We start from the raw sequence: 20,071 nt of genomic DNA, 5'->3' as shown, positions 1-20,071 counted from the left end.
AAAAGTTATAAAATTGAACACCATTAGTAGTTTATAGTAGTACACAAACACGCGTCATTTAATATCAGCATTATGATGGATGTGAAATATCATTGTCATTATGCCTGATTTTCATTAAGATAAAGTACCCAAAGGATCGGCTGAAATCGGTTGTAAATCTAAGAAGTGACATTTCCTCTCTCTTACATCAGAGAGCACATTAAGGCAGGATTAATTTTAAAGAGCTGATATTTAACTGTGTTTCTTTATCCCCCATACAGACTGCGGTTTTATTGGACACTATTTACAGACAAGGAGTCCTGAAGAAAACGTTCACACACTCAGTGTAACTCCTCCTGATAAGACCGGCTTATCTACAACTCAGCTGATAAAGAGCAGAGAACAGGTAGAACCTATTTAAACAGGAACATGAACCCAGACTCTGTTTTCAAAAGAATCTTTCTTTATGAAAACAACTGAAGATAATTTCTTACTCAGCAATTGCTCCCTGAGTTTCTTATCCATAAATTGTTACTGTTGCACTGTACAGTATTTACATCAGTTACCATGTGGCTTTAAAGTGGTAGAAATGTTATATTTATCGAGGTGCATGTTGTCCCTGGGTGGGTTTTCATCGTCTTCCTCCCACAGTCCAAAGACATGCTGACTTTACTGTAGATGTGAATGTGAGTGTGAATGGTTGTTTGTCTATGTGTTGGCACTGCGATACGCTGGTGACGTGTCTATGGTCTCACCCAATAGCAGCTGGTATCGGCTCCAGGTCTCTCTCAAAGGATACGGATGGATACAGTAGTAGATTCGCTTTGTGAAGTCATTGAAGTCTGCTACTTGTCAGTGGGGATGAAACTTCACAAAGCATTGAACTATACAGCCAGGTTCATCACTTGTTTGGGTCCCCTGGAAACATTTCCTTTGTCATTTTCACAATTTTCAGTACGGTTCTGTATTTGCATGTGTTGTGACTTTTTGCAGCGCATGTGTTGTCAAATAGATGAAGTTGTTTTCTTAATTTGCAGTGTGTTGAGCTCTCTCAGCCACCGTAAGGATATGTTGCTTTAATACTACAGTTTTTAATTAGTATATGATTCAAAATCGGATCTGCATTGTACACTTTTAATATAAATATATATATATATATATATATATATATATATATATATATATATATATATATATATATATATATATATATATATATGACTTCAGAGACTATCAAACCCCCCAAAAAATGGTTGGACTCACTTTGATTTTAGCAGCATTGGCTTGCCACATACTCACTACCCCTTTCATTATGTTTCCAAACTTCACCCGGGTTAACGATTGCTCTGCATTTAATTTAAATTAAATATTCATATTGTGACCTTGTAACCAGGGCGGGTGTGGCTCAGGAAGTAGAGTGGGTCGTCCACTAATTTGGAGGGGCGGCGGTTCGATCCGAGTCTCCCCATTCCACGCGCCTGAGAAGCTCTTCCCGCATCCCGATGTGTCAGAACAGGCACAGTCAGATCACATATCAGACAATAATATAAAACTCAGACGCAATAAATTTTCATCAGATTTTATTATCCTCCAATTTCAAGGCTTCACAGTAAAAATCCCCCCACAGGACAGATGTAAGGGTGTAAATAATTCAACAAACAAAAACAGATGAATCAAGAAATTCACTAGTAGCATCAATGTTTAACACTAGAGCGGCAACGATCTAGATGGTGACAGTTTTTTAGTGCGGCTGGATGGGGAGGGATGAGAGGGGCGGAGTTTGGGGAGATGGGTGAGGTGAAGTGATGTTTGGTAGCTGGGTGGGCGGGAGGTTCTAGGCGACCTCTTCCTCCCCATCTTCCTCGAACTCGCCCTCCTCAGTGGTGGCATCCTGGTACTGCTGGTACTCTGACACCAGGTCGTTCATGTTGCTCTCAGCCTCGGTGAACTCCATCTCATCCATACCCTCGCCGGTGTACCAGTGGAGGAAAGCCTTACGACGGAACATGGCGGTGAACTGCTCGGAGATGCGCTTGAACAGCTCCTGGATGGCGGTGCTGTTGCCGATGAAAGTGGCCGCCATTTTGAGGCCGCGGGGTGGGATGTCACAGACGGCGGTCTTCACATTGTTTGGGATCCATTCAACGAAGTAGCTGCTGTTCTTGTTCTGCACATTCAACATCTGCTCGTCCACCTCCTTCATGGACATGCGGCCCCTGAACACTGCAGCTACGGTGAGGTAGCGGCCGTGGCGTGGGTCGCAGGCGGCCATCATGTTCTTGGCATCGAACATCTGCTGGGTGAGCTCAGGCACGGACAGGGCGCGGTACTGCTGGCTGCCCCTGCTGGTGAGGGGGGCGAAACCTGGCATGAAGAAGTGGAGACGGGGGAAGGGCACCATGTTGACAGCCAGTTTACGGAGATCGGCGTTGAGCTGACCGGGGAAACGCAGGCAGGTGGTCACTCCGCTCATGGTGGCTGACACTAAATGGTTGAGGTCTCCATAGGTGGGGGTGGTGAGTTTCAGCGTGCGGAAGCAGATGTCATAGAGAGCTTCATTGTCAATGCAGTAGGTCTCGTCAGTGTTCTCCACCAGCTGGTGGACGGAGAGGGTGGCGTTGTAGGGCTCCACCACAGTGTCGGACACCTTAGGAGAGGGCACCACGCTGAAGGTGTTCATGATACGGTCGGGGTACTCTTCACGGATTTTGCTGATGAGCAGGGTGCCCATGCCGGAGCCGGTACCACCACCCAGGGAGTGAGTGAGCTGGAAGCCCTGCAGGCAATCGCAGCCCTCTGCCTCTTTCCTCACCACTTCCATGACGGAATCCACCAGCTCGGCTCCCTCGGTGTAGTGGCCCTTGGCCCAGTTGTTCCCAGCTCCACTCTGGCCTACAGACAAAGAGTATTGCAATTTACTGAGCGGATGTTCGAATCACTGGCAGCCAAAAATTCATCATAGCTAAATTCCCACAGCTTACCAAAGACAAAGTTGTCAGGCCTGAAAATCTGCCCGAAGGGCCCGGACCGGACTGAATCCATGGTACCAGGCTCCAGGTCCACTAGGACGGCTCGGGGCACGTACTTTCCTCCTGAAATGGATCAACTGTGTCATTCTCATCCAGCACAGTGCATTCAATAAAAACCACAGACGTGTATGCAAATCATAAAGCGCAGTGGGAAAGCTGGGGAGATGAGACAGCATGAGATGAGCTCATTTTCCTTTGTGCGTTTTGTACTTGAATCCTACCTGAGGCCTCATTGTAATAGACGCTGATCCTGTCGAGCTGCAGATCGCTGTCTCCATGGTAGGAGCCAGTGGGATCAATGCCGTGCTCATCACTGATCACCTCCCAGAACTGAGAGAGAAAAACAAGGCGTGGCAGGGGGAGAGGGAGAGGCCGGTGTTCATTCAGACCAGGGTTGATACAAATAATTGAATATGCTGAAAATACACATAAACACACAACACAACCCCTGAAACAGCAACTATATTTAAACATGCCCTGCTGAACGCAGGGCACAAGCGCAGTGCATCAGTCTGAAAAGCAAAGTGTCTCTGGAGAAATCAAGCAGATGGCAGTAAATCTGATAAGCAGCCGGTGCTTTGATGCTATTAGAAAACACTGTATTTAACGAGGTCAAAAAACACTACATAATCGTGCCAATGTTAAAATACAACAATAGTCGATGTGTTTCAAACGGGAGAAATCAGCAGAAACTGGCTTGAAAAGAATCGTAGGTAGATAATAGGCCATGAATGTGGTGGGGGAGGGGCGGCTGATCCTATAGTGACACAGTGAGTTTGCATTACTAATACAGCCGCTCCTTACATAATCGTCTGAAGCACTTGACAAAAAGGGAGACGAATCAAATTCCAATTTTAAATGCAATGGTCAAATTCAAATATGTTGCATCTCTTTCATGGATATTTTTTATCTATTGCACAAATCAATGCACACAATATATTTGTTTTGTTTTTTTTACTCCTGCAAAGAAAATCCGCGAGCAAATAAGTAATGATATATTTTTTTAATACATTTTAAAAGCAGGAAGATTTAATAAGGCAAAGACACCGCGCTGTGCTTCTCTTTGAGAGATATCCAGGAGGATGGATTCGAGGCGTGCCTGCATGGATGGCTCTGCAGAATACTAAATCAAAAAAGGAACAAAGCAGAGAAAGAGAAGAATCAGACAAATACCTTTGCTCCGATCTGGTTTCCGCACTGACCGGCTTGAAGGTGCACAATTTCCCGCATCTTGGTGATGTAGAGTCGAGGAGTCTTCGAGTAGGAGACGTGAGAGCGAATCGAGATCTAGGGGACGATTGCTACTGCGCTCGGTTTTGTAGTGAGGACGAGCTCAAACCGTGGCAGCGGTAGCTCGCAGAGGCACTTCCGCTGTCAGCAGAGGCTGCCACTGATATGTAAAGGCAGCTGCCTCTGTTGTCACACTGTTTGGCATCTGCCACTGTTGCCACACTGTCTGAGAGCAACTACAGCTGTCTGTGATTTATCCAATGAGATATATACTGGTTGATGAAAGTTAATTAGATAGTTTGTTGGCTCTCGGGGGGTTGGACAAGGAAAGCTCCACATCTATCAGATCCGTATGATTGAAAATAATGTTGCTTTTGATGACAGATAGACATTCATAATACTATACAACAACACACCTTGAGATTGTCTCTACCGCGAGACCTAAAGCTGCTGGACTAAAGACAAGAAAAGGAAATACATTTTCTACTGATTTGCATATCTGCAGAAAAAGACCAGATATTGAATCAGATAAAGATATGCACAATAGGCTACATAAATATACATATGGGAATACCGGGATGTACAGATGGTAATGCAGTTACAAAGTAATAAGGATGAAACTTTTGAAAAAACATATTATGTTATTTGTTCTGTGTCGCTGTTAGTAGTCTCAAGTGTGGCGCAGGCACATTTTATAAATACGCAGTAGACAAAAATGTAATAATTAACATGGCATGGACCCACAAATGCTTAATAAATCTTAATTTAAATTAGTTGAAAGTAATATTTTCAGTAGAGAAAATATTTATTTGGGAATTCGGCCGTATTAAAATACAGTACATGCCTTGACAGGAAGTGGAAAAGAATCAAACAGAGGTGATATCGCGGTATCTGCCTTTACAAACCAGTGGCAGTTTCTATTGCCACCGGAAGTGCCCCTACGAGCTGCCGCTGCCACGATGTGAACTTGCTGCCACTCCGGTTTTGTTGCTCCGCCTCCAGAAGCTTCTACTGGGCTGAATCGATGGCGCAACCTGACGTCATCGCCATGGCAACCACAGACCGGAGGAGAGAAGGAGGAACCAGGAGCAGTAGTAATGGCGAAGAGGACGCGAGGAGGCGCATCGGTCGATCAGCGAGACTCCCATTATTCTCACGGACTGAGTGAACCCACGCACGCAAGCTCTCGTGCACGTACGTACGCACACAGCAAAAAGGGGCCACTGTAGCTGCGCACTTTAACCATCGAGGTCAGTGTTGTGCAGTTTTGACAGTGTTGCACATTGTAATGCACCATGAGCTCATCACTTTATTTCAGCCACGGATTGAAAGGACAAGAGCAGACACGTGCAAAATGAATCGACTTGAGTTTGAAGATTGCTTCTGTGCTGACTGTCCTTATCAGGGTTGTTTTGGTGCCAAGTGGTCTGCGTGTTGTTCGGTATCTTGCCCAAGGACACGTCGGCACATGGAAAGAGGGAGGCTTGGATCGAACTGCAGACCCTCCAAATTAGTGGACTCACTCTACCTCTTAAATTTAAATGCAAGGGAAAATGATAAAATAACCAGGATTTGCAGCCAGATAAGACGACAGATGTGGTTTACTTTGCATTTTATAACTTTTGCAGTAGGGGTGCGAGGTGGGGTACACGCTGGACAGGTCGCCGTTGTATCGCAGGGCCGACATACGGATACAAATGACTCTCATACCTACATTCAATTTAGAGTTTCCAATTATCCTGACCTGCATGTCTTTGGACTGTGGGAGAAAGCTGGAGTAGCTGGAGAACACCCCCACAGAAAGGCCTCAGCAAAACCAGGATTCAAACCAAAGACCCTATTGCCATGAGGCGAATAGAACTCAGTAGAGCCCATTCCTCCCCACCAGTTCCCCTATGGAATCACGTTTAAATTCACTAGATCCAGATATTTATTTGGATCTGCACCAAATTGCACCCACTCAAAAATATGAGTCCCCTAAACATGCCAGATTTTTCTTCTTTATCAAGATCCATGAATTATTCTTTGAGAAATCAAGGAAAATGTTGAAAACACCCTATCTCACAATGTTAAGGAAAGAGAATAAAAATCGAGATCGGCACCAAAATTGAATGAGTTCTTTCTTGACCCAAACTGCATCCGTCCACCAAGTTTTGTGGCTATTTCGTTTGCGCATGCCTCTAACAGACAGACAGATAAACCAACAGATAAACAAACAGATAAACCAACAGACAAACAAGAAACATTCTCCTCCCTAACGACTAAAAGCTGCACATCGCTCTACATTACTGACTGTTCACCTCTGAGTCAATGACAAACCTAAAATTAGATCCACCAAAAAACGTGTAACAATCAGAATAACAAAAACCTGCTTCCACACTTCTTCTGACGCTGAGACTAAAATGTTCTCTGTGTTCTTTCATCTATTTTTGGCTGCAACATATTCAATACTTTGCTTTTCACAGATCTTTTTCCAGAAAAAAAAAACATGTTCCTCTGGTTCCTCTTTTTGTATGCAAGTAAATATTCAAGATAAACACAGTGACATACAAGTAGTGTGACAAAACACTAAGAGGACTCAGGCGCAGGAGGCACAGGGACGTTTAAACAATCTATTATTTAAAGTTAGTGTACTATTTGACAAATATTCTACAGAACAGTTAATCAAAATGTTCAAGAACATTGTGGATTTAAAGTGATTGAAGTGTTTTAAGCATGTAATGAGAAAATTCATGAGTAAACGATTTTTAAATGTTTTTTTCCCGTCAATTATAGTATTGTATCAATATTATTTAATAATCACATATATATCATCACATATATATTTATCATAATATATGAATAAATAAATGATAATATAATCACATGTTCATAAAATCCACGATAATGACATTTTACAGATTATGAGTGAATTTCGAAAAAAAATGAAATAAACGAAAAAACTAATTACATAAAGGGATGGGCTGACAAGACAAGACAAGCTTGTGTTACTCTTAAAATGATCTGTTCACCCAAAATTAAAAGGAACATCTTCTCACATCAGTTTGGTTCAATAATCTCTGATATTTCTACCTCCAACAGAACATTTTAAGTAAATGTAATTCAATAGTTTTGCTCACAGCATTGAAATTTTACATTTAAAAAGTCAAGCCGCAGAATTCTCTTTTTAGAATCAGTGTTTCTTTTACTTTGGATCAGTCATTTAATGTAAAACTACAAACTATAGTCTGGCAATGCTGAATCATTAGTCCATGAGAGTGGTTCCCTGTAATTATATAGATTATATTCTTGATCTGAAAAATTAGTTCACAGTGTACTGTTGAATGCTATGATGAAATCTGTGGCTGCTCTGAGCTGGTTTATCCTGTTCAGGTGGAACCTCACCTACAAGAAGTCAGAAACCACCCGAACACCGCTGGAGAGCAGTGCAGCAATGTTACACTTACACTCACTTCACCGATGCAAGCAATCAGCTGCAGCATTTTGTTTTCACCCGAACACATACTTTGTTTAAATGGTCAGTGGCCAAACCTGTTGGAATCGATAAACAGCCTGAGGGGTTTGTCAGTGTGCAGCCCCCGAGCTGTTGACATGGACGTCAACACTGAAACATTCCCATTCGTATACAGAATGGTTGCATTCCGAAACATGCACCAAGTTACTGACCAGTTTTAAGCGCTCCAAAAAAGCTGACCAATGGGGTTTTATTTCCTGTTCCCTTGCTCCGCCACATACAGTGTGTCTCACTCTGCCACATGATTTAAGTTACTCCCACCGAAGTCATGCACAGGAAAACCAAGAGCATTAGCTGCTTTGTGTGAAGGACAATAGAGAGGTGGTTGGTGCGCTGTGAAGCTCTCGTGAGGCAAGTTTTGACGAGATATTCTGTGTTATGGTGTAATAGAGGAATCATTAAGGGCGTCTGCTGCTGTGAACCGTGGATTAACGTTAACTGTACATGACGAGGGGTCGATCATGTCACTGCCGGAGGAGGACCTGACGTGCCCCGTGTGCTGCGACATCTTCACGGACCCGGTCCTGCTGTCATGCAGCCACAGCTTCTGCAGGATCTGTCTGAAGCGCTGCTGGGACACGTGTTTACGCGAGTGTCCGGTGTGCAGGAAAAGAGCCACCAAGTCCAATCCCCCCACCAACCTGGCTCTGAAAAACGTCTGTGAGGCTCTGCTGCAGGTCAGGAGCCATGCGTCCGTGGCACTGGAGGATAAGACGAACTGTACCCTGCACGGGGAGAGGTTGAAACTGTTCTGTCTGGTCGACCAGCAGGCAATCTGTGTTGTGTGTCAGTCGTCTAAACTTCACAAGACCCACGACTGCTCGCCAATAGAAGAGGCCGTGCTGGATTGTAAGGTAAGGGGAAGAAAAGAAAATTGTTTTTGTTTCTCTGTTGCGTTTCAACTGCTCAACTGAATGTTGTTTTGGTTGACATGAAGTATTTACAGTAACACCTACAGGCAGAATGCTGCTCCACAAGTCCGTCCTGATAATCAGCGCTGTTAACTTTTAGTGATCAATGCAGGCCTAAGATTTCCACGGTACTTCCACCTGATCTCTGTCTCACTCTGCAGGATGAACTTGCTTTAACCCTCAAACTCTTGCAAGAGAAAATGGACAGCCTCATAGAAATTCAGCGGACCTCCACGGATATGTCAAAGTACATCAAGGTATATCTTGTGATGAGAGATGTCCTATACAAGTCTCATAAATACAAAAAAAACATAATTTGCAATAATCTCTCATAGAATCAGGCGCTAGAAACGCAGAGACTGATCAGGAGCCATTTTGAGCAGCTGCGTCAGGAGCTCTGTCAGGAGGAGTCGGCCAGATTAGCAGCTGTGAAGCAAGAAGAAGAGGAGAAGATCACGGGGATGAAGGATAAGATCAAGGAACTGTCCGCAGAAGTGCTGTCCCTCACAGAGACCATCTCCGTCATACAGGAGCAGCTGCAAGAAGAGGATATGGTTCTGCTGAAGGTCGGCACACTCTTCTTTACTCAAGCGTTTTTATTGTGTTTCCCAAAACGTGACACTGTTTTATTATTTTTCCAGAATTTTAAAGCCACCCAGGACAGGTAGGTGAAAAAAAATATGTTTACACGCTTTTCTTCTGTTTATGTGTGTTAGCTGTGACATTTTCTCAGCGTAATATATATCTGCTGTTACGACAGAAGCAAAAGCATTGAGCTTGGTTCAGACAACATGTCTGGATTACTGATTGACGTGACCAATCATCTCTGCAACCTCAAGTACAGAGTGTGGGAGAAAATGCTGGACCACATTGATTACAGTAAGTTTATTCAATTTGATTTTCCTCAGTGTAGGAAGCGTTAAAAAAGCAGAATTATAAATGGCCGTTGCTCATTTCCTGTGTTTTAGCTCCAGTGACTTTGGACCCAAACACAGCGCACCCCTGCCTCATCCTGTCTGACAGCCTCACTTCCCTCCACTACGTAAAGCAGTCCTGCTGTTGCCCTGACAACCCAGAGCGCTTCCACATTAGCGCTGAAGTGGTAGCCATGACTCCGCTTGGTTCAGGAAGTCACCACTGGGTTGTGGAGACAGGAAGTAATCAGGACTGGCTTCTGGGCGTGGCTTCTCTGTCTGTGCCCAGGAACACTGAGGTCTCCGCTCGGCCCGAAAATGGCTTCTGGACTTTGTGCTTCCGGGACGGAGAGTTCAGGGCGATGACATCCCCGCCCACCCCGCTGACACTCTCAAGGACGCCAAAACAAATCAAAGTGCAACTGGATTACAACAAAGGGACAGTGTCTTTTCTTGACCCTGCTGACAACACAGTCATTTGTGTATTTACCCACACGTTCACCAAAACTTTACTTCCATATTTTTACACACAGAGCAGTCATCCACTTAAAATAATGCCAGAGAAGGTACTTGTCACAATGTTGCGTCAATAACTGACTGAATGAATAACTTGTTGTGTAAAAAACACCACCTGAGGCCAGAGATGAAATGGTTTGGTTGTCATGGTAATGTCTTTCACGGACGACAAGGAAAATATTCTTTATCTGAATCATTTTGCTGCTTCCAAAGCTTTGGCTCTAGTCAGCTCAGTTTGACATTTTGGGAAAGAGCTAGCCAGGCTCTTTTCAAGGGTCCGCCCTACATCACCTCTGAAACGCCCTCATTAACACATTATATTTAGTTTTTTAAATAACACAAAGCACTTTTTAATAGCAGATTTCCAAAGTTATGTGCATACATAAAAACAGAGTATCGCAAAAAGACATGAAAAAGTGACAGTTACGGAAAAGAAAAGAATAAAAGGGAAAATTATAGATATGTATGTAACAATAATAAAATAAAGAACAAGGGTACAAAAACTGAAGTGCACAATCCACTGTTCAGCAGGGGTAAGTGGCTGGGGCATGTAACTTCCCTGAATCTCCAATGCCTTGCAACCTGCCCTGCAGACAACCCTCCTGTAACATGAAAAACTGCTTTAAAAGTGGTGTGCGGGGTATTTTCTTACCTTCGGAGAGATCTGTGTTCGCCCAGTTTCCAGTCTTCATGCTAAGCTAACATAAACTTCCCCTATGCACTGTAGCTATGAGGGTGATGTATTAATATTTTGCATATTCCATATTAAGTTGGACTGGGATAGAGGAGAGTTTTCTAACCTCTCCAGCATCATGCACCTTAAGAAATGGAATCATATCATGCATGAAACACACATGCAAACTTGTTTCACTATTCCAGTGAGGGACACTCATTGACATAACCCCTAACCATCACAAATACATGCCTTACAAAAGTCTAACTTTCACACTTACCCTAAAACTCAAGTCTTAACCCTCAAAAACCTGTCCCTACACACATGTGGGGACCTCAACCTTCAGAGTCCCCATGGATCAGTGTGCATTCCTGGTTCGAGTCCCCACCAGGATATAAAAACTAACAACCACACACGCACATACCTCATTTGTGTAGTTGCATGTTTGGTTTTCCAGTTAAATTCCAGCTTCATGAGGTGTCATTCACTTCAAGTGAAGTAACATTTCACTGGTGAAAAGGTGTTTTATTCTGGAGGGATTTAATATGGTATGAGTTTATTAGTCTACTTGTACACATGGTGGCGCCAAAGCCAAGCAAGTATTTTTGAAGGATTTCCATACAGTTGAGACAGCAGCTTTGAAACCAGCAAACTTATTGTAATAAGAGAAAATTATTTTAAAGAACAAAATCATTAAATATTAAACATGAAATAAAAAAATGATTCCCTCTTGTTTCATCATAATTCCAGTGTATTGTAAGATATATTTACATATTATCTTTTGCAATAAAACCACTACCCAGCATAAAAACACATTCAGTTAAACTTAATCATAGAAGTATAGAGAAATGAAATCAATGACAATCTCTGTGCTTATTATTGTAATATATCTCAAGAATTTTGATTTTGCTCAGGTGTGATCTTGTTATTCGCTGCAGTGACACAGGAGCAACACTTCTTAACGCAGGTGTCAGAGAGGAAAGGCACCTTCTTCAGACGACCCAGGTAAACAAGCGGCTGGATGGTGCTGCTGATGTTGAGGAAGGCGAAGCCCACGGGCTGCACGTAGCAGCGGAACACATCAGGGGAGTAGTAGTCTTCGAAGGGGAACAGAGCCACAGGGGGCAGGTAGTTAAAAACAATAATACAGAGGATGGACAGCACCATCTTGAACGCTTTCCTCTTCATAGGGTGCATCTCATCTTTTCCTGCACCGCGGGATCTTTTCAGAGCCCACAGGATGCTCACGTTACACATAACCATCCAGGTAAATGTTGCCAGGATCTCACCCGTGAACACCTTCTCAAAGTTGGGGAGGCCTCCCACAGTCTTAGCAGCCGAATAGGCAAAGGTGAGGCAGAGCACCAGGACCGAGAGGCTCAACCTGTACTTGATGTGCTTGAGCTGCCCAAACTGAATCGGCATGAGCACGGCCACAAAGCGATCCAGGCAGATGCAGGACAGAAACAAGGGGCCGCTGGTGTCTTTCACTCCGTAGGAGAACTTGAGGGCGGACCACACCCCCTTGCTCTGCCAGTGGTAAAGGTTAATGAAGCTGAGGGGGGGCATGGTGCTGAAGTAGAAATCCATGAAGGCCAGGCAGCCAAGGAATATGTCCGAAGTGGAGGGTTCTTTGCGATCGCGGATGAGGACTGCGAGGACAAGTAGGTTGGCAGGGATCCCTATGAAGACATTGATGCACTGAAGGGTCAGGTCAAAGAGGATGCCCTCTACCTGATCATCGCACCCATCGAACACACTGAAGGGTTTCACTGTGGTATTGATGCCACCGGTGGTATTGAGTTGAGGGAATTGTGTCGGGGCAGAGGTCACGTTGAGAGACGAGGACACATTGCTCTCCATGTTACTTCAACTGCGCAAACCAGGACTCTGATGGGAGAACAACAAGAAGGTGGAAAGGTTTTACTTAATCTTGCCTCTGCACCAGCAACAGAGGGAGACATTATGCTTTTCTTGTTGTCCGTCTGTACGTCCCATTCTTGTGAACATGATATCTCAAGAATGCTTTGAGGGAATTTAAGTTTGACCAGTTCACACTTGGACTCAAAAATGAACTGATAAGTTTGATTATTTCATCCAGTCATCTCAAAAAGGCTGTTATTCATTAGAATCACTGTTTTAATCTGCTGGGAGGTGAATTCCCAGAAGAGTTGAACTAGTTACAGAATAAAGTGAGATATTTCCCAGAGAGAACAGACATGTTACAAACACCATCAGGGCTTCTCCTCAGGCTGTTATCATGTTATTGTGCCTGTGTGTGGACTCTCCTCTGGGAAACACGACTCCCTGCATTGAGGGACATGTAACTCACTTAAGGGAATCATGATAAAAGCTCCACCCTTTCACAGCAGAATAAAAAGGGCAGCTAATCCCAAACTAAAATGGCAAAGTTCATCTTCTGCACATAGACAAGACTACTGTTTGTAAGGGCAGTGGAAATTTGGTGATTTCCTGGAGCCCTTAAAAGCCTGCATCTGACATTTATTTATACCTAAAGCTAATTTCTGAGCAGAAAAAGGACGATAACCTGGAAAATAAATCTAATAGTGGCTGGATTGATGGAATAATGACTGGAGTCAGAAATCAAGCAAACCATCATATGTGTCCTGGGCTTTGAAGTCTGTGTCTTTGGCTCTTACCACAAATGGAAGATCTTTTTTACAAATCTTTTGCAGTTTTTTCCCCGAATGTCAAGTTCTGTTCTAAGCTCTGGGACTATTTACAGCTGTTCTGAGTCAGGCTGAATTACATGACCTCTTTGAAAATGTGAGAGTGCTCGCATGCGATGCACCTGAGCCGCCTCCAGTGAAGGGACTGTTGAAGCCAGAGGCTGTGATCGTTCCTTGTACAACCATCAAGGGGCCTATTCTGGTTAAATGTGGACCTTTGTTCCCTGCGCTCCCTCTGTGGATGGTGTTTCTCATCTACCTCTGCTGTCGACTCCACCTCAGGCCACACACACACACACACACGCACACACACACACGCACACACACTCCTGTGGGACTTATCATCTTTGACAAAGGTGCTTCTCCCTGGAGATGGAGACTTAATCAATGTTCTTTAGACATATATTGAAATCTAAATAGAAGTAACACAACACTACAAACTTGTTTTGGAAGATTTAATTAGCTGCTAAATACTAAATAAACACATTTAACCACATTTTGAGTTTCTAGTCTGAAAAAACAATTTGTTTCAACTTACTTGTTATCTTTTGTTAAATGCATATTTTCCCATTCAGTACTGAAGTTGGAAACATTTTCTCATAAATTTTCAATTGATTGATCACAGTGATTATATATACTGTATATATAAATACATATAATCTTCTTGTTTCCCTTTATTAGTGGCACAAAATGTTTCATGAAGCTTATTTATTTAGAGTTTTAGTTAATTTTATTTGTATTTTACATGTTTTGAATCTTTCAGCTGTTTAATGATCAGAAAAATCATTTGATACTACTATCTTTGTGGCTTTTGTAAAATAGGTTACGCTACAATATAGATGTTTTAATGCAGGCTTTTTAATGCAACTATTTTAGTGCTAAAATACATTAAATACTCCCATTCTATTGATTTCTCATTGAATCTACCATTCACCATTTTCACTTTAGTCAATTGTAAAGGTGTCTATCTTAGATAGATTTGGCGTTATACAACTATAATTTCATTGAACTGAATACGACCGAAGCAATGCCAATTAAATTGAGATGAGCGACTGACATGAAGAACAATTTACAAAAGACTTATTAACCTGTGGAGCTTTGTAAAAACAATAAAACATGTTGGTTTTACTCACCTGTGTTGGAATATTTGTTGTTAGTGCGACGCAGCGTCTTAAAACATCAGTGGGTATTTCAGTGGTTCATTTATAACTTATATGGAGTGTCATGGATTTGACGCTGACCAGGAGGGGAGGATCTCCTGGATTTTTTGATGCCATGGGAATAACCAGTCTCCCAGTTGAAGGCTGTTTGTCAAAATGCCTCCGTGGATCCTCCTCCTCCTCCGCGTATTAAATAAAAAAGGAGAATAGCTGATGCTGACGATTTAGTATTGAACTGTATCTCCTGGGTTTTCTATTTTAAGTGGATTCAGGGGGCCCTTGTGGGATCGTTCTGGTGATGCTGTGGGTTTATATGTGTCATCCGTACTCAGCCCTTCATCCCCATCTACTCCTTACCGGAGAAGCTGAGCCCAGGTACACTATAGAACAGTATCCATGAGTAATTTCCCCTGGTCTCTTGTTTTCTTTGTTTTATAAAATTTTTCAATGCCTGCGATGAAAAATAAAAGCCCCTTTGCTCTGTCTCACTCATGCATGTGAAGGAAATCACAGTGGAGAATCCCTCTGAAGTTTACATCACTTAACAACTGCAGGTGGGAAGAGCTGTGTGAGTGTGCGGAGCCTGTGTGCGAGCATGTGTGGTCGCAGGGTGTGTTGGGATTGATTGTTTCACAGCGGTGGTTCGTTGAGCTTCTGCTCGGGCGCGTCAAACTGAATGTTCTGTTCCCATCTGAGTACAAAGACAAAACCCACATCGATCTGTTGTCTTTTTGATGTGTAAATCACCAGAGAGAGAGAGAGACTCCGAGCGCAGGATGCTGTAATGTGGTTGCTCTATCTCTTTGTAGTGCAGGGGGCAGTAGTGGTCTGCTCTTCATGTTCAGCGTTTGACGAGGACCACAGGGTCTCACTGACATGATATTTACTCTTTATGAAATTCTCCAGGAGCGTCAGAGATCTGTCAGGTTTACTTTCACCTCCTTCCAACCAAATGAAACTTCTCACAGTTTCACACATGTATTTTGTTTTAAATACATTAAAAGTTCTCCTATCCAAACAGGTGCTGAGCTTTGGACATCCTTGTCTCTATGTAGCAGCTGCAGCTCTTTTCTCTTATTCTCCAGGTTTTTCTCTTTCTGTAGACATTTCTCATTATTTCTCTACCTGCTTCATGGGTTTTTTATTACCAAATTAAAATATAAACTTGACAAAAGCCTGTCTGCGCTGCCGAGGCAAGTAATGGAACATACATCTAACACAGTTCGGAGTAAAACGTACTTATCCAGGGGAGAATGTGTTTATGAGGAATCGAACGAATGAGACAAAATGCACAAAATGTCAATATAACATCATTAGGATTAAAGCAAGAACAATGTGTTTATAGAAAAAAGCACAAGGAAACTGGACATATTCTGGGCTGCTTCATTGGTTCATATAATTGTAGCAGAGTTGAGTCACGTCTTACATAAACACGTAGTGCTTTGTCTCCCCCTTTCTCTTATTCTCTGTCTCAGATGTTCTAATGTTATAGCAGGAGGCAGCTTACTCTATGTCAGTGGTCGCCAACCCGTCGATCGCGATCTACCGGTCGATCTCCCAGTCTTCACTGTCGACCCCCCGAATCGAAACGCTGGAGTGTTTTTACTTTGAAACGGGTTCGGAAAGTGTTGTAAATACATTTGTGTCATAAACAGATAAACATTGTGGTTCACAGCAGAATAAAAAGAGAAAATGATCTTACCTGAGTTTTAATGTTTATCTGATGAATTTATGTCACAAACAAATGGTTGCAACACTTTCTGTATGCCTTTTCAAAATTAAAGCGATCCAGCGTTTCTGTTAATGGAATCCATTCCCTTGTTTGATGCACGGCTTCATACTGTGTAGTACTGGTATTTATTTGAGTAGAAGGGTACGGAAGCGTATTGCATTCACTTGAAAAAAAAAAAAAAAAGCTCTGTTTTTCTGAGATAATTTTCTCGGAAATTCCCGAGATGATTATCTCAGAAAAACATTTTTTTTTTTCAAGTGAATGCAATACGCTTCCGTACAAGGGACTTCTTTCATACAAGGCAATACTCCTATTTGTGGCCATATTCAAATCAAAGCCTATATGTAAAACATTGTGCTGCAGTAGCAGCTCCTCTGCAGAACTTGTCGTGGAACTGAGAAGTTAATTTGAATATTGTGCATTGAATAGAAAAAGTTGCACAACTGCCTCTTTGTGTATATTTATTTCTTGTACATTCAGCCTTTAACAGAAATTGCAAAAAATAATAAATATGACCCTCCTAAGTGGGTTTTTTGGAAGATATCAGGGTGGTAGATCTCGGCTTACGTTTGGAATTAAAAAGTGATCTTGGGCTCGTAAAGGTTGGTGACCACTGCTCTATGTGGTATCAGCCAGGATGAAACATTATCACATATAATCCTGCAGGGTTCAACATGCCAAAACCAAAATTATAATATGAGACGTTACTGATACTATGCAGAAACCACCCGCACACTGGACAGCCAGATAGTGATTATAACCCTGCTGGTGTAGCCAGAAGCATTGAGTATTGTTTTCAACAGTGTGTGAGCGTGGGTGCTTGGACGGATTTTCAGAGGGTATCTCCAGATGATTAACTTTTGGAGCTGATCAGTCAAAGGTCAAATGTCAAAGTTAACACTTATATGGTCTTAAAGACACATTTTCCCAAAAGCTTTTTATATATTACAATATAAAAAGTCTGCATTGTTGGATTGGGATATATATGCAGCATGTGCATGTATCACCCTTCCTGTGCTTCAAAATCTGTGTGGGCCAATAAAGAACGTAACTACTTATAAATGTTGAGTCATATTAAAAAGATGAATTCCTTTGTTTAACATATCTACTGCATGTATTCATTGTTAGCATGACCGTCCACATTACGGATATGCCAGACATCTGTAGATATTTGGCTCCGGCCTTGAAAGAGATGCAGCAAACCCACTAACCCACTCCTACACAAATACACACAATGCCTGTACTTGTTGTTGCACACATGACATTAGTGTTGAAGTGACATCTACTTATATTAGAACACGATCAAAAGTCCAAATCAGTTTCACAATAAATCTTTGATAGCAGTAATTGTGAAAACATAAGTAATGTGTTTTTCCTCAGAAACACAGTGTCAGTGAACGCAGCCTGAAAAAAAATCAGACTGAAGATTGCTGCTGAAGTGAGCGGCTCATCTGTGGAGCTGTATCCTTTGTTGTCCTGTTCTTAATTGGTATCGTATGTCAACAAGCAAAAATAAATCTGTGATTTTCTAAGTATTGAAGGTAAAGTATCTCATATGTTCAGATACAAACACAAAACAATATTGCACAATGCTTCTTTGCTTTTTGGGCCCTTTTCTGTCATTTCTCTCTAGCGGTTGTGCAGAGACGGAATTGGCTGCGGAAGCAACCTACGTGCGTCATGGCAGTCGGGATGAGGAGAGTTAGAATTGGAAACAGGACCGAAACTTCTCTGTGAAAACACGCACCCTGGAGAAACTGTCATCAATCAAAAAACGTTTTACATCTCAGACAGGTGAAAGTAGAGAGGCGAGGCAAAGAGAGAATGGGACAGAGAAAGAGAGAAAAATATGGTGGCCCTGAGAGGTCAACACACCACAATTAAAAAAACATGTGCAAAGAGACAAAACACATGCAAATAGAGAAAACATCAACCTACTAATTCCGCAAACGTCTGTCTGCCTGTACGTCTGTATGTGGAACGCGTATCTCCCAAACCATTAATCTAATTGACTTAACACTTGACATGCGTGTTGCCCAAGAAAGTGCAAAGCAGAGTTTTGTGCGATTTGGAAATGTGATACGTTCAATATTAATAATATTGAGTGAACAAGTGACCAGCGCTCTATAGCACTCAGTGTGTGTGTGTGTGTGTGTGTGTGTCTTCATTCTGTTCCTGAAGGCTTCACATCGAGCTGAATTACAGATCTTTTATTTCGAAAAGTTGTGAACTTGAGTCTGAACATTGTGTCAACATGCAATGTATGACAAAAGGGCACTAATTAAGTAAATCACTCAAACGTACATGTAAAAACAGAAATAAAGCAAATTCAGTTATATTTTGTGAAAAACATTGACTTTAAAATGATTGCAGATAAACCCGGGAGGTTGAACACAAAGCTTTCTAACTTCACTCTGCACCACAGACTGTTTTTGAACACTGAGGGATAGTAAACATAGTGCACATGTGTGGTCGGATTGAGGAAGATGTTTTCTTCATTTGCATGTAAGTTGCAGTATGTTGAGCCTTCAGGGTCACCGTAGAAAAAAGAGCAGTAGAAGGGAGAAAGGTGTTAAATTATATCTGATATACAGTATGTCGTCTTTTTTCCAAATGAAACGTCATGATGGCTATTGTACAGTATGGGTGCAACAGATTACCTCAGTATCAGTCACAATGAACTTCATGCTCTGCGCTCCAAAGATTTTAATACGATTTTGACGTGGACGTAAACAGTCGGAACTAACTGAATGGCCCTCAGCCAAAATAGGAAGAATGGGCATCCCCCCAACTTTCCACCCATTACTACAATTATGTCACTATGACTAAGCAGTAAATCACCATAATTATGGCCCCTTGGTGTCAGGGTGGCTAACCAACAAATAAACAACCCAGAGTTTCCAGTCGTGTCCTAATGGAGTTAATTACTGAACCAAAAAACAGAATGCGATTAAGCCTTTTTCTTATTCAGTTTTCAAAATGAGCTGCTGAATTTGACTCACAATAACTGCTGCTGGTTATCTGATTTATTTCAGAGGGATGTGGACAAGCTCAGATTCATTATGAAAACTAATCAGCAAGAGACAGACAGATCTATTATTAAGATGATTTACAGCTTTGCGAAGACAGTAGAACTCTGCTGCCTTGAAGAATTCAAAAATGAGGAATATTTTGTGTGGAAATAAAACTGTTATTGAAAAGTGGAGATGTCCGTCCATCTATCATCTACACCGCTTGTCCTTTTCAGGGTCGCATTGGGGAGCTGGAGCCAGTCGTTGCTGGTCGGGGCCAACATACCATTCACACTGACTTTCACATATCTGGTCAATTTAGAGTCACCGATTCACCTAACCCCAATCTGCATGTCTTTGGACTGTGGGAGGGAAATCCACACTCTATATAGAAAGACTCCAGCCACGGTGTTCAGATACACCTACATCACATGCAGTAGTTATACAATATTGGGAAATCACAGCTATGCAGCATCAAACTCCACTGACACTGGTTGTATTTCACATTGCATGCGTTGTATCTTATTTGTCACTATTCATTGTCTGTAGAGGGCAGTGTTAATCAGTTCCTTATTGAATCAATTATCTATATCCTCTATTTTCAATTTGTTTGTGTCCGCTCTTTGCACTTTTCACACATAATTACACTCTTGGTATAATCTCATTTACACAGGGCCTGTTGAGTCAAGCAGCAGCTCAGTCAAGCTGAGCT

The 20,071-nt window shown here is 42.3% G+C and overlaps 3 protein-coding genes across 4 annotated transcripts; 1 reads left to right on the top strand and 2 right to left on the bottom strand.

The window, feature by feature from the left end:
• Positions 1–1,542: 1,542 nt before the first annotated feature.
• On the bottom strand, positions 1,543–4,360 carry tubb4bl (tubulin, beta 4B class IVb-like). Its single transcript, XM_035181194.2, has 4 exons — positions 4,182–4,360; positions 3,230–3,338; positions 2,961–3,071; positions 1,543–2,871 (listed from the first exon to the last, which is right to left on the bottom strand). The coding sequence occupies exons 1-4, from the start codon at positions 4,236–4,238 to the stop codon at positions 1,814–1,816; spliced, it is 1,335 nt and encodes a 444-aa protein (XP_035037085.1). The 5' UTR covers positions 4,239–4,360; the 3' UTR covers positions 1,543–1,813.
• A 932-nt stretch (positions 4,361–5,292) lies between these two features.
• LOC118123676 (E3 ubiquitin-protein ligase TRIM39) lies at positions 5,293–11,510 on the top strand. 2 transcript variants are annotated; one of them, XM_035181193.2, is made up of 7 exons: positions 5,293–5,432; positions 8,143–8,606; positions 8,825–8,920; positions 8,999–9,229; positions 9,305–9,327; positions 9,427–9,542; positions 9,632–11,510. In XM_035181193.2, the coding sequence occupies exons 1-7, from the start codon at positions 5,336–5,338 to the stop codon at positions 10,168–10,170; spliced, it is 1,566 nt and encodes a 521-aa protein (XP_035037084.2). In that variant the 5' UTR covers positions 5,293–5,335; the 3' UTR covers positions 10,171–11,510. The 2 variants fall into 2 exon arrangements, with proteins under 2 accessions (XP_035037084.2, XP_035037082.2); XM_035181191.2 differs by having other exon boundaries at positions 9,424–9,542.
• A 35-nt stretch (positions 11,511–11,545) lies between these two features.
• Positions 11,546–12,629, bottom strand: LOC118123358 (G-protein coupled receptor 183-like). The gene has a single exon (XM_035180707.2). The coding sequence runs from the start codon at positions 12,627–12,629 to the stop codon at positions 11,658–11,660; it is 972 nt and encodes a 323-aa protein (XP_035036598.2). The 3' UTR covers positions 11,546–11,657.
• Positions 12,630–20,071: the final 7,442 nt, after the last annotated feature.

The sequence above is a fragment of the Hippoglossus stenolepis genome, chromosome 16, assembly GCF_022539355.2.
Source record: "Hippoglossus stenolepis isolate QCI-W04-F060 chromosome 16, HSTE1.2, whole genome shotgun sequence".
NCBI classification, from domain to species: Eukaryota; Metazoa; Chordata; class Actinopteri; order Pleuronectiformes; family Pleuronectidae; genus Hippoglossus; species Hippoglossus stenolepis.
Note: the sequence above shows the minus strand (reverse complement) of the source record. Positions and strands in the feature narration are given on the sequence as shown.

Excerpts from the sequence above, each read along its gene's own strand:
- tubb4bl (XM_035181194.2), bottom strand. The coding sequence starts at position 4,238 with ATGCGGGAAATTGTGCACCTTCAAGCCGGTCAGTGCGGAAACCAGATC. Across the intron at positions 3,072-3,229 it reads CTATTACAATGAGGCCTCAG|GAGGAAAGTACGTGCCCCGA; the intron begins GTAGGATTCAAG and ends GATCCATTTCAG. Across the intron at positions 2,872-2,960 it reads GCCTGACAACTTTGTCTTTG|GCCAGAGTGGAGCTGGGAAC; the intron begins GTAAGCTGTGGG and ends CTTTGTCTGTAG.
- LOC118123676 (XM_035181191.2), top strand. The coding sequence starts at position 5,336 with ATGGCGAAGAGGACGCGAGGAGGCGCATCGGTCGATCAGCGAGACTCC. Across the intron at positions 9,328-9,423 it reads TTTAAAGCCACCCAGGACAG|AAGCAAAAGCATTGAGCTTG; the intron begins GTAGGTGAAAAA and ends CTGTTACGACAG. Across the intron at positions 9,543-9,631 it reads GCTGGACCACATTGATTACA|CTCCAGTGACTTTGGACCCA; the intron begins GTAAGTTTATTC and ends CCTGTGTTTTAG.
- LOC118123358 (XM_035180707.2), bottom strand. The coding sequence starts at position 12,629 with ATGGAGAGCAATGTGTCCTCGTCTCTCAACGTGACCTCTGCCCCGACA.